Source organism: Cyclopterus lumpus, chromosome 14 (assembly GCF_009769545.1).
Source record: "Cyclopterus lumpus isolate fCycLum1 chromosome 14, fCycLum1.pri, whole genome shotgun sequence".
NCBI lineage: Eukaryota > Metazoa > Chordata > Actinopteri > Perciformes > Cyclopteridae > Cyclopterus > Cyclopterus lumpus.
The window spans coordinates 12,125,763-12,142,454 of record NC_046979.1 but is presented as its reverse complement, the minus strand read 5'-3'; the positions used below and the strand labels follow the sequence as shown (position 1 = coordinate 12,142,454).

Sequence of the window (16,692 nt, the reverse complement as noted above, 5' to 3'; positions counted from 1 at the left end):
AGTTTCATACATCTAACTAAACCATTCTGTCATGCATCGTGACAGTTTGGTTACTGCGTGTGAGTTTTAATGATACACTGTATATGTATCTGGCCTCCCGCTCGCATCTGTGAATCATTTTGTTTGGGCTCAGTGTGCCACCAGGATAATGACTTGTTTCCCGATAAACATTTGGTGAATCCACTACAGGAAAGTTGAATACATCTATAAGACCGTGGAGCAGTCTGGTAAATCTGGGAGTTATTCACTGTACACAAACAACATGCCATGTAACTGTGTCTTTGGAACGTGGCGTATCGTGCCCTCTCATTGTCAACACAGCCCCGGCAACTACTCAGATCAAATGTAATTACAATTTAGTATGCTGGGGATTATGAAAAGTGAGTAAACATTAAAAGAGTCACTCCAGGGGTGTTGTCTCCTGAGGTCTCTTTGCAGTAGTTTTTGCAGATGACTTTTCATCATCACGTTTGATAATGAATTAGGAAGGGACGACATTTTTGGGAAGCTTATCTGTTTAGCGGCTCATCATGGTTTGAGAATGTTCTGTGACATCAGCGTAATACTTGCATGGAACGCATCACATAACTACCACAACTATAATTATGTCAAACAAGGACAGTTTCCTATTCTCTGCTACGCACACAAGTTACAACTCAAGCAGATTGAAGTGAAAGTAGTGTTTACATAACAGCTTTAGAGGATTGCATGTTTTAGTGTTAAATCAACCAGTTTACACAAATGCATAGAAACATGAACACTAGATGATAACTATGAGAAGATCATTTGTGTTGGATGTGGTTATGTAAGCCAGTACAAACAGAATAACAATTGTATTGTAAACTTTTCATCATCAGAAACTGACATCTGGGGAAAGCATGTTACATTTCTGTCACTATGAAAATTATTCGTTACTCATGCAGTTTTCATAAACATTCTGATATTCATTCATGTTTTCATATTGGTTTCATTCGAGTGCTGACATATTTGTCCAAAATATTGTTGTATATACAATGTTATTGTATAATGTGGGATTGAAATTACAGTAATATTTTTAGAATTTACACTATTTCTTTAGAATTATTTTTACATTATTTGATCAAACAATGTGGTCTTTTAAAATAAATAAACTACTACATCGTCTTTTTTTAAGTTCATATCCTATATTGATGCTATGTATCTCCAGTGTTTGTACATTTGGTGCAGCGCTGCATCTTCTTTAGACTTCCGTTTGAGCATTCTTGAGCGTTTCATTTTTAATTATGATAATTGGTCATGCGTTTACCTGTAATTAGGATCAATTGCTAATTAGGATGAACTGGCACAGGCTTTCAATTTACGAGGACATTATGATAAGAACAAAAGGTACAAACAGTTCTTCCGTTTAAGAACACGTGAAAACACTTTATATATATATATATATATATATATATATATATATATATATATATATATATATATATATATATATATAATTTGTGGACAAGGCCCTTTGCACATTCATTTCCTTGTAAAGGCATAACACTAATATATGAATATTTGGGACTCAGTGTAATTAAGCAACATGTTGTTGCTATGAACAAAACAAATAACTTACAGAATATTCCTGTCCACCTGTAGTATCCCGCCCACTGCTAAAATGAAAAGAAACTGCCACCAGATGTTCATGCACACACACACACACACACACACAAACACCTTGAACAATTCCAGGTTGCATAATACAAGGTAAACTAATAAGCAAGAAAAAGAGTTTGTCCTAATATTTGAGCAACACATAGTGAGTTTGAGTATGTGCAGATTGTAATCCATTATGTAAATGTTGTACATTATGTTGTATATTATGCAAATTCATGGGCCATTAGGTAAGCTAGGGGAAAGAAGCAATGATAGAGACAGCTTTATTGTATTTGGTGCATTTTAATACTTGATTTTCATCTTATATATACTATTTCTAGATACTACTATTTCACAACCGCTGAGAGTTCTGGGAGAGGATGTGGACATGGTGGAGGAGTACAGGTTCCTGGGTGTCTCCATCGACAACAGACTGAACTGGAAGGCCAACATCAACGCTGTGTACAAGAAGGGGATGAGTCGACTCTTTTTCTTGAGGAAACTTGGATCCTTCGATGTGTGCAGCAAGATGTTGGAGATGTTCTACCAGTCTGTTGCACCAGTGCTCTGGACTTCTCCATAGTCTGCTGGGGGAGCAGCATTGGAGCCGGAGACACCAACAGACTCACTAAACGGGTGAGGAAGGCCCGCTCCACCATTGGCTGCAAACAGGACTATCTGGAACAGGTGGTGGAGAGGAGGACACTGAAGAAGTGATTGTCCATATTGGATAACCTGGACCACCCTCTCCACCACCTACTGCAGGGACAGCGGAGCACGTTCTCCAACAGACTGCTTCAGCTTCACTGTCACAAGGACAGATACAGGAGAACATTCCTGATACAGGAGAACATTCCTGATACAGGAGATCATTCCTGATACAGGAGATCATTCCTGATACAGGAGAACATTCCTGATACAGGAGATCATTCCTGATACAGGAGAACATTCCTGACAACTGCTTTACGACTTTACAATAAATCACCTCTGACCAGATCCTCCTCAAATCCAATAACATCAATAAACCTTGCACTGCTTTTACTTTATATACTTTATACACACTTAGACACACTGTGTAGACTTTTAATTGTTTTCATTTTAATTTTCTTTATTATTTTCTTTAATTTTTCTTGAATGTAATATGTCTTGCTCTGCTATTTTATTGGATTGTATATATTGTGCATTTCTTTCAGACTTGATATTAATATGTTATGTTTACTCTGTAACCTTGCTTGCAGCTGCTACAACCAAATTTTACCCTGGGGATGAATAAAGTATACATATATCTATCTATCTATCTATCTATCTATATTTGTGACGGGAAGCTTTCTCTTTCAAAAAGGTGAGTTCAATGAATTGTGAAATTGTTTGCCCTCCGGATGACCCTTTGCTCCAGTGTTGGTACCGTTTGATAAGCTAAGCCTGTGCTTTAAATCCAGTCTTAACCTAAGAGGTCCTTATTAAGGCATTAATTATGAACTGCCTCTCTGTCTGGAGGAGCAGACTTTGCTTGCTCTATATTTTAACAGACGGAAAGGTTGAGGCGCCAAATGTCCATTATAAACCAACACAAGCGGTGATATGCGGCTTATCAAGCCCTCAGTGTGGAGAGAGGTGAAAATAAAATAAATGAAAGCAAAGTTTAAGCTTTTCAAATATCTACATTGCATCTGAAGTATTGAGCAATACTCAACTATACACATTTAAAAGCAAATTTTGTGTGGCCAGTAGAAATACAAAAAACAGGAACATAAAACCGCTGAATCAAAGTGGCACACAAAGATCCAACAACTTGGAAGTCAAAAGGATTACTGAGGGGGAGTCAGGGGGAGTTATAGCAGCAGATGTCCTACATATATATAGAGAATGATAGTTGTTTGTAAGTCAAACATCTCCAACAGTGGCTCTACATTTCATATACACACTGTGTACTACTTACCATGATGCTTTGTTTTTTCTTGCTAGGTCACCATGATGTCTGTACCCTTTCCTGAGGGTGAGGATATTCACTTATGTTAATCTTTCTGTTGATTCAGAGAGAAATAATACAGATGGTTCACCATCAGTGACACTTTTGGCTCCTAAAAAGACCAATGTTGCATGTACACAAGTACATGTTTTATATATGTACTTTACACCTACTTCGCAGTGCACGTCTATTTGTGTATGTGTGTGTGCACCAACGTGCATGCATATGCAGCAGTATTAGCATTTATTACTGTTATACTACTACAGGTAATTGGCATTGTTCTCTCTCTACCCTGCTTTTGTTATGATAATATGCTATCTCAGTAGAAGCTGCTCAATGCACTGATTGCAGTCATTACATTTTTCATTTGAACACACTCTCTGACCTCCTCCAAGGGGATGGTGGACAACTGTCATATCTTTGTCTAGCCTTTCTGCTTCAAAGCAAATATTTCTTTACCACAATGATGGATTCAGAGTCTGAAAATCAATCTGAAAATCAATTTCTGTATGAAAAAGTCAATTTCTGTATGAAACCTGATTATGTCTGCCCCCATTCTCTTTGCCAGTTGTCATTCTACTGCCTACACTGCATCATTCTCTCTCTCTCTCTCTCTCTCTCTCTCTGTGTGTAAATTACCAAATTTCTTAATAAATATGGAAGACCCACCTCCTAGCTTTCGGACTTATGCCACAGTGGCTTTCTTGAACCCTCTATGGCCGTCCACTGATTTTGATTACCTTTGACCTCCTGTCAGTCGATGCTGTGGCTGGTTTTGTTTTTTACGGACAGTTGAGGTTTACTGTTTCCGATCAGTATTCAGTCTCTTGTCCAGGGTCCTCATCATCCTCTTCTTAAAACAAATAGTTCAACAATAAATGGAATATATCTTATCCAGTATGTGTTGTTTTAAATAGTTGTTCCATATGGGTCTGAGCAGAAAAGGGGAGATCCCCTAATTGATCAGACTAAAGCTAATGAGACTATTTGATCATATGACTGAGCAATACGATAACCACCCAGAGACTTGTATTCTGATAAGACCAACACAATCAGCCTTGAAGAGATATCTGTACAGTCTGCCCTCGTCCTAAGATTAACTTTCTTCTGAACTTCCAGTAAATGCACAAGCCCATCCATCACTATTCAGATGTGAAATCATTCCAAGCCAAAATATAACTGAAATGAAGTCTGGTTCGTGCTTTCTGTTTGGATTGATGAGAGCAGTGAACAGCTTGACGTGGCTACTCAGTGATTTTCACACTTTGATGAAAATGGAGCCTCTAAAAATGACACCGGGAAATGCTGAATTGCTGCCATGTACTGTGGCCCAACAATCCAGCGATAATAACTTCATTTAACAAACTGCCTGCTTTTACTTCAGCGTCAACCGGGTTCAAATACTTGGTTCTGAATGCATATTTGTCTTTTTGTGCACACTATCCTGAAAACCATAAACATGACGTGAAGTTTTTCAGCTGAATACACTATTTTGGAAAACCTTTGGAATTCATATGAATGTTCAGTTACATTACTATGCAGCAAATGCATTATTTTATCTGAAATAAATCAACATATTCACATTTAATGAGGAAATACTTCTGCGATTTGGTCCAAAGTATAATGGAGCATGAAGATTTAAGTTATCACTCTTTATTAGAGGACTAACGCCAAGTGCATTCTCTTAGGGACACTGAGCTGCATGCAGGGTTCACAACCATATAATACATAAAGAGAAAAGGAAATATATAAATTGTTATCAAAGTCATGTTTCAAATATAAGTAGGGCTAAGATTAATAAATAACCATTCAATATCTATCTTAATAAATAAATGCAAGTCACCTAATAACTCCCTCAGCATAAATTGGGAGAGGGCATTAATTACTATTCAAATTAACCTTTTGTAACATTTGAATGGTTACTGATGCAATGACATGCATATATATTTATATACTTTCTTTTCTCTTTTATAATTGTGAACCCTGCCTATTTTCTCCACCCTGTGCTGAATCAGATACTAATTAGAGAACTCTGTCGCACTTGAAGTGATTACGTTAGTCTCATACCTGTTGATGCCTTAAATCCGTTTGCTCCAGTATACTTTGGACCAAACCTCTCTCGATATAACATTATTCTGAGAGCACTTGTACTTGTTTGGCGGTTGAAACGCATTAAACATCTTCCTTCATTCAACACATTGATAATTGTCTCCAGCAAGTTTCAAATCAGCAAACCCATGTGTACACCTCGGTGAACAACCAGCACATGCAGATTGTAGGAATGCACAGTTTAAAAAAACAAATGCATCTTTTTCCAATAATAGAATAAAGAAAATTGCAATCACTTGTAATTAAACCAGATTGCTCCATCAGACAAAAACAAATACAAATTGCAATCACTTTGTTAGAACAATGCAAATAAAGGTGTGCAAAAATAACTAATATTTGGCAAATAGCTTATTGTGGCTGCAATGTACATGGTTGTCACTGAATATATTTTCAAGATAATAACAATAAAGTGCAACCTGTGAAAAACTAAACAAATCAAGTTTTTACACTAAATATCTTTACAAAACAATAATGTGCAACCGGTGCAAAACAAAATTAGTGCAGATATGTGTGAGCCATCAAGTTGTATCAGTATTAGTTCAAATTCATGCAGATTCTCAAAGGAATCAATATTCCCTTGATCGAGTCGCCTGTCCCACATCTCCAGCTTCCGAGTGAAACCGCTGATCTTGTCAGCTGAGGAAGGTGCTGTTCTCTGCCTTGAAGATGAAGATTTAATTCATTCAGTTTTCCAAATATGTCAATGAGAGGCACATTATTCATCAGCAAATTAATAATTATAATTGAATTAATACATTTGACTCCAAAAAGTATATGCATGTGTAACGTTACAAAGATAAAATAAATGATGAACTGAGTCCACCTCCTCTTTGCAGAATAATATGTGTATGGATAATATTTGTACAATTTCAATTGTACTGTCCTGTATGACATAGGTCATGCATATGACGGATGTTTAACGTCTCTGAGCTCAAAGACTCGCGACAACACTTTTCCTTGTGAAACAGCTGTAAGCTCCGCTCCCGTCTCCACAGACTGTGGGAAACAAAGCCTAACGAGCTCTTCACGTGAGTCGCATAGGAGCTTGGACGTCGCGATCTCTCAAGCGTAACCTGTGAACGTAACCGTAGCGTAAACATGTACATGTACTTTTGTAATATGTGAAGTTCTCCGCACTGCCAACGCGCCCCACCTGTAATACCTCGCCCCACAGTTTGAGAACCACTGCATTAGGTTTACATGAGAGAGGTGTATATACAATCACATTACCACGCGCCCAAGAAAGTGTCCGTGCGCCTTCTGTTGTCAATTACGGGAAACGTTAGTCGTTTGATATAAATGCCTGACAGTAAATATAACGAATAATAACATACATATTTTTGTAATTGTTCTGTAATCAATAGCACGTGTCGTTATATTGAAACACACTGAGATACTCCTGGAATGACTAAACATACTCTGATATGTTTAAAGAAAATATAATTAAATGGATGACGTGTTTGTAAGGGTCCTTCGGACTTCCGGGTGTGTATACACAGATCGAAAACGGAGTCGCCTCGCCCAAAAGATGTGAGTTTCTGCCCTTTTGTGGGGGTAATTTTCGCTGAATACATCTCATATTCGTTCGCCAACATGACGGTGCTCATAACGGTATTTATTTCCTCTGAATTAGGTCTAAAGTAACGTTTAAAATCACTCTGACGTCGGACCCCCGGCTTCCATACAAAGTGTGAGTACACTGACAGCTCAGCTATAACGTTACAGTCAGAGGCATTTCAGTGTTTCGCTATTTATTAAAAATGTAAGCTTACCGCTGCCGCAGGTGTCGGTATTTCATGATGCCGTTGAAACCTTTTCTGGTGTGTTTAACTCCACTACAGAGGACGTGGCCAGTGAGACAACATATGTTAGTGTAAAACTGTGATTCACATGCCGATAATTAATACACGTGTATAACGTTACGAGCCATCACTTTCGGTAACTTCCGGTTTACACATGATCTATTTTAAATGAAATGGACAAGCAGCGTTAACATCTGGTCTTGCAGTGGTCTTCGTTAATATAAAAACACAGTGTCATTGGGCTTATTATTCTGTGACAACATAGTCCTGTGACATGACAGACAGGAGGAGCAGCAGCAATAGAAACATACAAAGGCATGAATGCACACTGGACCTTGGAAAGCTACAGTCCTTGACAGACTGCTGTGAGCAGTGCATTTAAACAGGTAAAAGTAACAAGTTATGTCTGTGACATTCATTTGGCAGCATCAAACTGGTGTTAAAAACAGAGATTGAGTTTGTGGTCCTCTCTGTCTGATTTACATAGCAAATCATATCATACTAAATATGTCAGCAATAGGTTTTGTAATCTTTGTTATTTTGCATTGTGATGGAATTTTCATATTTTTGATCCCTTTCATTGGTATTTTTGTCCTGTGCATATTAAATATGGTGCTAAAATGAGCCACGTTGTTGCAGAAAACAGCAAATCTGCCTGATACTGTTGACAGATGAAAATTGGGCTCAAAATGGCAACTGAACTTTTAGCGTCTTTTTTCCCCCACAGCCATTATGTGTTGACGGGAAGTAATTTCTCTAATGAGGTCAGACGTGGTCTAGCCATAATAACGACGGTAAATAAGGCATCGTATTCATTCTGGCAGAGGACTGGACTTCAACGCACTGTGAATCCATTTAGCTTATTTGTATGATGCCCAGTCACATTCAAACACATTAGCACTCTCTCTCAAATACGGCAACATGTTGGTCTTCATAATGTGACGAGCTTTCACTCTCCCTCATGATGGTGAAGCCGCTGCATATGGTCGGCTCCTTGTTGCTGTACTTACTGTGTCAATTAATGTTGCCGCCACCACCTCAGCTCCTTCTATACTTGGTTACTTGGTGACTGCGTCTCTAAACTTGCAATTTTTTGTTTTATTTTTTACCCCACATCTCAGAAAATATGTCTGTTGATTTCTGTTCTGCAAAGCCCTCGAACTGCAGGATTCAGAAGCATCCAACTGAAAACATATTCATGCCATATCCATGGCATAAATTACTCAGACAGAATGTTATGTTACACTCAATTGAGCCCTGTTTTATACTCCATGGAAGTCAAAATAAATGGTCTGCTACAAAATTGCACTTTTGCAGCGGTTAAGGTGTAAGTGACTAAAGCAGTTCAGGCTCAAAGTTGGAGAGATGATATTTAATCATGTGGCACTCGTGCTTTAACAATGAAATAGTAAAGAAATGGGTGGTGAAGTAAAATATTGTTTTTATGGTGTTTTTAAAATCATTGTTTTGTTACAGACTCAGTGTCCCAGACAGCACACCGTTTACTGCAGTTTTGAAGTTTGCAGCTGAGGAGGTAAGCTTATGTTTGTGCTATTCTATTACTGTGTATAGTCATCAACAGGGAGGGATATATAAACTGGACATGTATAAACTAACGATAGTCTTTGATATTGTTTTCATGTGGGACTGCACTGCACACATTTTATTTAGCCCTAGTGTCCAATAGATGTATATGGAGATATGGTATATATGCATATATTTATTTATCATTCAATGCAGATTAAAAAAAACACTAAAATGCATTTACAACTAGACTCGGCATGCTTAAAAGGTGAAATCTTAGAAGGATAAAGCAGGAAAAATATAATTGCGTAAGAGATTAAAAAAAGATTAGTGGGAAAGTATTTCCTCCAATGCAAACACAGAAAGATTTGTTTATTGTATTTACATGCACACCCAGTATATGCAATAAGAATGTTTGTTATGTGTCTTATTATAATGTGAGAAACAAATAAACAAGTTTTTTTCTTTTAATTTTTTTATATATTATTGGCCCCTAAAACTAATCAAGGCAGCTGTCTAGGGCCATGTAATTGACCATGTGTCACACACACCGTACACGCATACCATAATACTGATGAAGCATTAGAGATGCTGCATGTGCTGCTTCTACAGAGTGTGACAAGACAGACCGTTTTAAACAGAATCAATATTGCTATTGTTTGTCAAAGGCTCACAAAGTGGTTTGTAGAATTAAGTGTTCTTAGCCAGTGACAATTTATACGTGTAATTAGCAAGGGTGTATTTGGAGCTTTGCTTTCAGTGATCATGATAACAGTGTTGAAAGATAAACTGTAAATGTAAATTATTGTATTTAAGAATTCCCCAACAGTCGGCGATTCAAACGGTTTTATCCTCCAATGATATGCTACATGAAACAAAGTGCAGCAACCGTTCATTTCTGATCTAAATTGTATTGCACGTGTACTGCATGTGGTACCTGGCCAGTAGTTTGGTGAGCAGCATTCAGCTAACCGTATCTCCCTGGTGACAGACTGCTCCCTCTATCCTTTCACTGCAAATCTCACCAGCCCACATCCTCTTCTTCAACACTGAAGTAGGACATGCATTGTGACCATGCTGAGTGATTTTCTTCCAGAAATTTAAGCGTGGCTATCTTTTCCCCAGGCTGTCGCCTAACTGTGTGTGTGTGTGCGTGTGTGTGTGTGTGTGTGTGTGTGTGTGTACAAGTCAAGGTAAGTAAAAGTTGTCAATAGACACAGCCTTTTCTTTCTGCTTGTTCCACCAAGTTTGCTTCTGAAGACATCTTAACGGCTCCAATTTTGAAGATGTCACCCAGCAGAGTCAGTGCTTCTCAGTGCGCTGACTCTGTGAAAAAGCTTTTCTTTTTGATGATTTATTCACACTGTGTCTTCAGGCCAAGTGGAATTGGGTTGCAACATGTCTCTGAATATTCAACCAAAATATTTTTGGATGAATTTCACTAATGGGGAATTTCTCCGTATCTTTTGCAGTTCAAAGTGCCATCAGCAACCAGTGCAATAATAACAAATGGTGAGTTTAGGGGAAAAGTCTTTCAACTTGTGTTTTTTGTTGACATTTTTACCAGCTTGACAGTAATTTTAGAATATCTTCTCATTCCTTAGAAACCATGTGTTTTGACAGATATGTTTGAACACTCAGCTGAGTTTCAAAACTTCAACCACAAGCTGAGAATTTTAACAAGCTCTAACTAAATAAATCTGAACAGCAGTGTGATGCTGAAATGAAATGCTGTCAAATCAGTCTGGGTTCATTTAGCTATAATGACCTGCTTGCTGTACATTATCACATTTTTTACTTTTACAAAAAATCTGTACTTTACCTTGAGAAATAAACTTTCCCTGAAATTCCCATTGACTTTCCTGCTGCTGTACATTATCAGACATAAGGCTCCTTTAATACGCCCTCTCCGAGAGGATAGGAGGTATCATCCGTAACATTACACGATTACCATGTGGAATTTACGGCAAATGTATTGATGTACTTTGAGTCCCGGTCCTGATATTTCAAAGGAGAAAATTGCTGAGTTGTATTCACTTTAAACTCCCAGACCGTGCAACAGTTTTGACAATCAATCCACAAAGTACAAGCAGTACTCTGTTTCTGCTATTCATTTTGTTTAAGAGGCAATACGTGATCTATGGCCTGTATTGATCTGGATTGGCTACCAGCAGGAATCTCAAGATCTCTGACCCCAGACCCACACCAACACACACTGGCCTATGATTGACACATTTGATCTTCACATGAGAGACGAGTTAACTCACCAATTAGAGCTCACATACAGCAGAAATTGTTATTAAATATGTCATATATTGCAATTACTTGATATGCTGCAACTAGTATTGCTTCTTACTCAATTTATTCACTTGTGTGCTGAGGCTAAAAATAAAAATATAACTAAAGCAGTTTGACCTTCAGCCTGGGTGGAAAGTGTTTTAATGTTACAGCTATACAGATGTCTAAATTAAGCTGAGCCAATAAAATGTAAAAAAAAATATTTTGCTGGATTCATCCTCCTACCGGTCACTTGTAGCCACAGTTATAGTAATAACCAGAACAAATAACAGTAAATGGTCTAATTGTAAAATTAAAATTAAACCATGCGGTGCCACATCAAATCTGATTTATGTTTTTGTTTACCTCTGTATGGACAGTGTGAGGCAAATGAGGAAGAGAAGTTTAGAGAAAGTCTGCCTGATATATTTTCTCTTAGAAAGATGACATGTTTAGGGTTCTGTGGGAAAAATTGGACGGATGACTTTGCCAAATAAGGTTGAGATGAGATTTGTGTTGAAATGGCTGAGATATGTCTGCCAGGTCAAATATGAATTTTAGTTTTATCAGTGCAGAATAATGGCTGGTCTGTTACCATCCAGATGGAATTGCCTGCTACTGAGGCACACTCAGATTGACTTAATATATTTGTTTTGCCTATTGCAACATCATTATGGATGAACTAGGGATATTGCTAATTATTTTCATTTATGTGCTAATGCTATTTGCCTGACAATATTTTCGGTTTACATTTCTTTCATGGTGGCCTTGCAGATGGAATAGGAATCAACCCCGCCCAGACAGCAGGTGAGAAAAAAAAACATCTCCACAAAAGCCACTCTAGATGGTGCTTTTCATTTCATTCTAACATATTAAGGTACATTAATACATAATCAAACTTGGGGCTTTTTAAGCTCTTTGTCACTTGAAAGCAGAACTTGAATATAGCATGTTTCATAAGGCACTTTGGTAATGCTGGAGGCATTGTGTTAATAGTCTTAAAGATTAATTGGATAAAGCCCTCAGCGACAGTGACTTATGTGGGTGGTTGCACAAAGAAGACAAAGAAAAGTAAGTATGAAAAACCTTACTTGAGGCAATGTTACAAATCAATCTGCGATCAAGCAGTCCCAGACAATATAATCTGTGTTATTATTTAAATCCGATATGAAGAGTATAATTTAACTGTTCTTGATGGATGTAAAAGACCATTCAGAGATGTCTAGCAGTGGGCAATGATTCAGACTGTGAGGGTGAGAAATCTATGTTAAATACAGAAGAAATATTCTGAAGAAAAACAGAAAAAACACTTACCGGTTTGTTGATGTTATTTTAAAAGAGCAAGGGAGACCAGGCACATGATCCTGCCCTCAAAAGGACGTGTTGAAAATATTTATTTGTAGAGTAACTTCACCCAATCTGTCCCTAACTCAAGGGGGACCTAATCGTGCACCATAATGCAAGGTTTTATCACCATTAGGTGCGTTTAAACATCCAGCTACATATATATATATATATATATATATATATATATATATATATATATATATTGGTGTTAAATAAGATGAAATCACTGAAATAATCCTAATTTGACTGACATATCCGTGTTGGAGAAGGCTCATTGTGTTTACTGATTCATGAATATAGATGCAAGGCCTCGAGAGGCAGTATTTAATGTTAAATTCAATTAAAATATGACCTCCTACTGGAGGCGAACTAGATGCAACATGCTTTTTAGTCATAATTCACTCGATTTAAGAATCCCACATTATTGCCAAGCCCTGGTGAGTCACGTTTTCTCCATGTCAGCCTCCTTTGTGTTTCCCTGAGGTTCATACTTACTGTGTATACTGTGTATTACCGAGTAATGGAATGGATGACTGGATTTTCTGCATAGAGCAGGATAAGCTAAAGCCTGCTTTGACCGAATGCAGCGCTGAGTCTTTTCTGTTAAGAAAGGAAAGAGTGTTGAGCATTCACAAACGCTTTTTTATCTGCATTACATTCAAGATGTGTGCTGCCAAGAATAGCCTCTGTTCAGACACTTCGGTCAGATTGCCCTTTTCAACCACTGCAGCCACTCTGCCGCTTGTTCATCGACCTGAGTACACGGTGGAAATTGATCATGTGTAATATTGCGATCTCTTTTTCTTAACGTGTCTTTGTAAGGCCAATAACATACATGTGGCATAACATGAATGAGTAATACATCAATGATCTCAGCATGATTGATAGTTGAATTAACAAATTAATAACTGAATTTGCTATCTGTGGTTTCATCATGCAGCATTATTAAATTCTTCCAATGAATGCGATGTGTGTGTTCTCGCCCTAAATCCACCTGATGTCTGATTAACTGGCTACCGTTAAGGGAGACGCCAGGAAATAATTCAATCCTCCAGTTTAGACATTTCTGAGCATGTCGTGAAACCGTTAATCCAGATGTTTGTGTGACTGCTCAACTTGTGTGCAACTTTGTGAACGAATCTATACATTTAAATTTGATTACTGCGTTATATTTATTCTTCATATTAAGGTTTAAACAAATCATATACAGTCATGCTAACAAAGTCAAATAGTTGTCAATGACTATTTTGGACAAACCATCCTGTCTGATAGTAAAAAGTCCAACTTTCTCTCCCAGCTTGTGATTTGGCATGTGTCAGCTTCACTAACAATAACAATAACTCCTTTTTAAAGAACACCGATCATACACTGTGATCTTTACATGGTGCTCTATCTTTTGTTGCAGGCAATGTGTTTCTTAAACATGGCTCAGAGCTTCGCATCATTCCCAGAGACAGAGTGGGAGGACAAGGAGACTGATGCTGCTTTTCCTTGTTGACGACATAATGACTCACCCGGCAGAATCATATAACACTTGAGACCCAGGAAACACCTCAGCTTGTGCCATATTTATCTTCCGGCCCACAACTGACAGTGACTCGCAAGAGAATATGTATATTTAAACTTGGCGATGTGATGCACACACACTTGCATGCTCCCTGCTTCTTCACTCTGTTATGTTGCTCATTAACAGATCGGTGTGACATCGAGAGTTTCCAGAGGTACTGAGTCATGAATATACACAAACACAGCAGATGCATTGTGGAAATGATTTAGCTAAGGTTAACAAACAGTTGTCGCTTTTGTATCTTTGTAAAGGTCAATAAATCAGTTTAACTAACAACAACACATGCCTGTATTGCAATGTTTACTTTTGTCTTCCTCAGCATTATGAATATGGAAATATGAGAGGTTAAAATATGTGTACAACATGTTTTTAAGGACCATTGTTATATTAAGTGGCTGTTGATGTGCAGGTAAATTGTCTATTCACATACTGTATTTTGAGATACAATATTCTTTAGCAGTATTTCTCAAACACAAGATACATAAACGTGTACTTGACTTGTATTGTGGACCAGCTCCTTCCATAACTCAAGGAGCATTTAGTTGTCAGCTAATGTGAGGACATGTTCATCTGTCAATCGGTGCAGGCACGTGGATCTTTGCTGCCCTCTGTCAGGTTACATTTTAACATCAGTTTGTACTCGCTATGTATTATGTCCTATCCCACAATAAATATAAAACGGACTGCATTGAGTAATAGAGAGTAAAGTAGAACTATGTAATATGCACTGCTAGTTTAATTATGGGCTGAGGAGCAGGTGGTGAGAAAACCAAGCAGGCATCCAAAAAGCTTTGATTTATTTTTGGGATTTGTGGAGGCCTCAAAATAATGGCTATCAATAGCTATTCATCCCACACCACCAAAGTCATAGATTTTAATCAGAAAATAAATTCACTGTTTAATTGCAGATTGTGGTCCTGTATCTTTTTTTATGCCATGATCTGCTGGCAGAATTAGAAAACATACCTTCATATTAAGTCTCAAAATGATTCTCATCCAAAACAAACTTGACTAATGGGTAGACCAGTAGTTTGGTCTGAAATGTGCTTTATTGTTTCTCTGAACAGGGTATATTTTCCTCTTCACAATCAGTTTTATCGGAGAGTCATTTGTTTATCAATTGGTTCCCTTTCTCCACCCCGGAAAAAACTAAATCTATACTTGGTAAAGAAAAAGTTGTCTAGAGAGAATAATGGAGCGCGCATGCTGTAATGCACAAGAGAAAGCACGCCGTTGTGTTTCAGCATCCATTAAGATGCAGACTCAGATAGGCGTGGGGGCTGGAGTGCCATCACAAATGGATTTTCTCATTTATTTTAATCAAAGTCTCTGCTGGGTACATTCACCAGAAATGTACCCAGAAGTGCAAATGGGAAAAGACCACAAAGTGCAAGAAAAAAATATTAATAAGCACTCTGTGTTCCTGGTTAAATTAAAACTTAACTTATCAAGGAGTTGCTTTCAGGCTAGCATAAATATTTGAGCTTTTTTTTACGTGCTCGCTTAGATATTGATTATCTAAAAGGAAAGAAATCTGCTCATTTCATCACATCCTCTGATTCTTTGAAATTTCACACTGAAACAAAAATATGTGCTGAATTTTGTATTTCTACAAGCATGAGGGAAAGAGATGCTTCATAATCTCATTTCAGGTTGAGCCGTCTGGCCTGAGCTCAGGATGAACTGCTCACAGAGCTGGCTCACACTGTTGCCCACATGAAATCCTGACTGGGACTCACACAAGAGAGGAATTTCTTTTGATCCGCCAATGCATCAGTAGCAGAACCATTCCAGACGTCTGCAAGTCCATCATGGCTCCCAGGGAACATAACGATAAAACGCAGTCTATTGACTGCTGTGGAGACGATTCTGCAGGCGGATGCTACATCATGGTCAGGCTGAGAGTCCCTGCCAAAAACTGCAGAGTCCTTCAGTTGAAATGAGGCAATGCAAAAAGAAAGAGAGATGGGGATGTGTGTGTGTAGCTGTGGGCTGATTCAACATTTGGCATGAAATACGGAGGAACAGAGATGTTTACTAGCTGGTTAATTGGGTTACAATGAACTGAGCATCCTCCGCTGGTCTCCACCCTCTTGAATTTGCCTCCATAATCTGACGTCAGTTTCTCCTCAAATTGTAGCAGATGTGTTATTCAGACACATAAACAAGTAAAAACGACAGTTGTTATACATGTTGCAATGTAAATTATCTGTTTAAAAATGTGCTTCAGTTGTGGATTTAATACATTTGAAAAAAATCACAATGAGCAAACTTGTCGCATTGATTGATTTGTCTTGCAATCAAAGTTGGTCCATGCACAGATCATGTTGAGTCAGAGCATGGTTTGAAGTTTTTTAAATCTCAGTTTTAAACATGGCAGACGTGCAGAGAAACAGGAAACAGAATGCGGACTCTGCGGGGATGAGAGTCCTACTGACTGATCGCCGTGGCCGTGCATGAAGCTGGGTGTGTGAGAAGAA

The 16,692-nt window shown here is 38.0% G+C and overlaps 1 protein-coding gene across 1 annotated transcript; it reads left to right on the top strand.

Annotated features, from left to right (window-relative positions):
- The first annotated feature begins 7,127 nt into the window (after positions 1–7,127).
- Positions 7,128–14,493, top strand: ufm1 (ubiquitin-fold modifier 1). The gene is made up of 6 exons (XM_034550724.1): positions 7,128–7,225; positions 7,329–7,385; positions 8,974–9,031; positions 10,494–10,533; positions 12,073–12,105; positions 14,051–14,493. Exons 1-6 carry the CDS (start codon positions 7,143–7,145, stop codon positions 14,122–14,124), a joined length of 345 nt encoding a protein of 114 aa, XP_034406615.1. The 5' UTR covers positions 7,128–7,142; the 3' UTR covers positions 14,125–14,493.
- Positions 14,494–16,692: the final 2,199 nt, after the last annotated feature.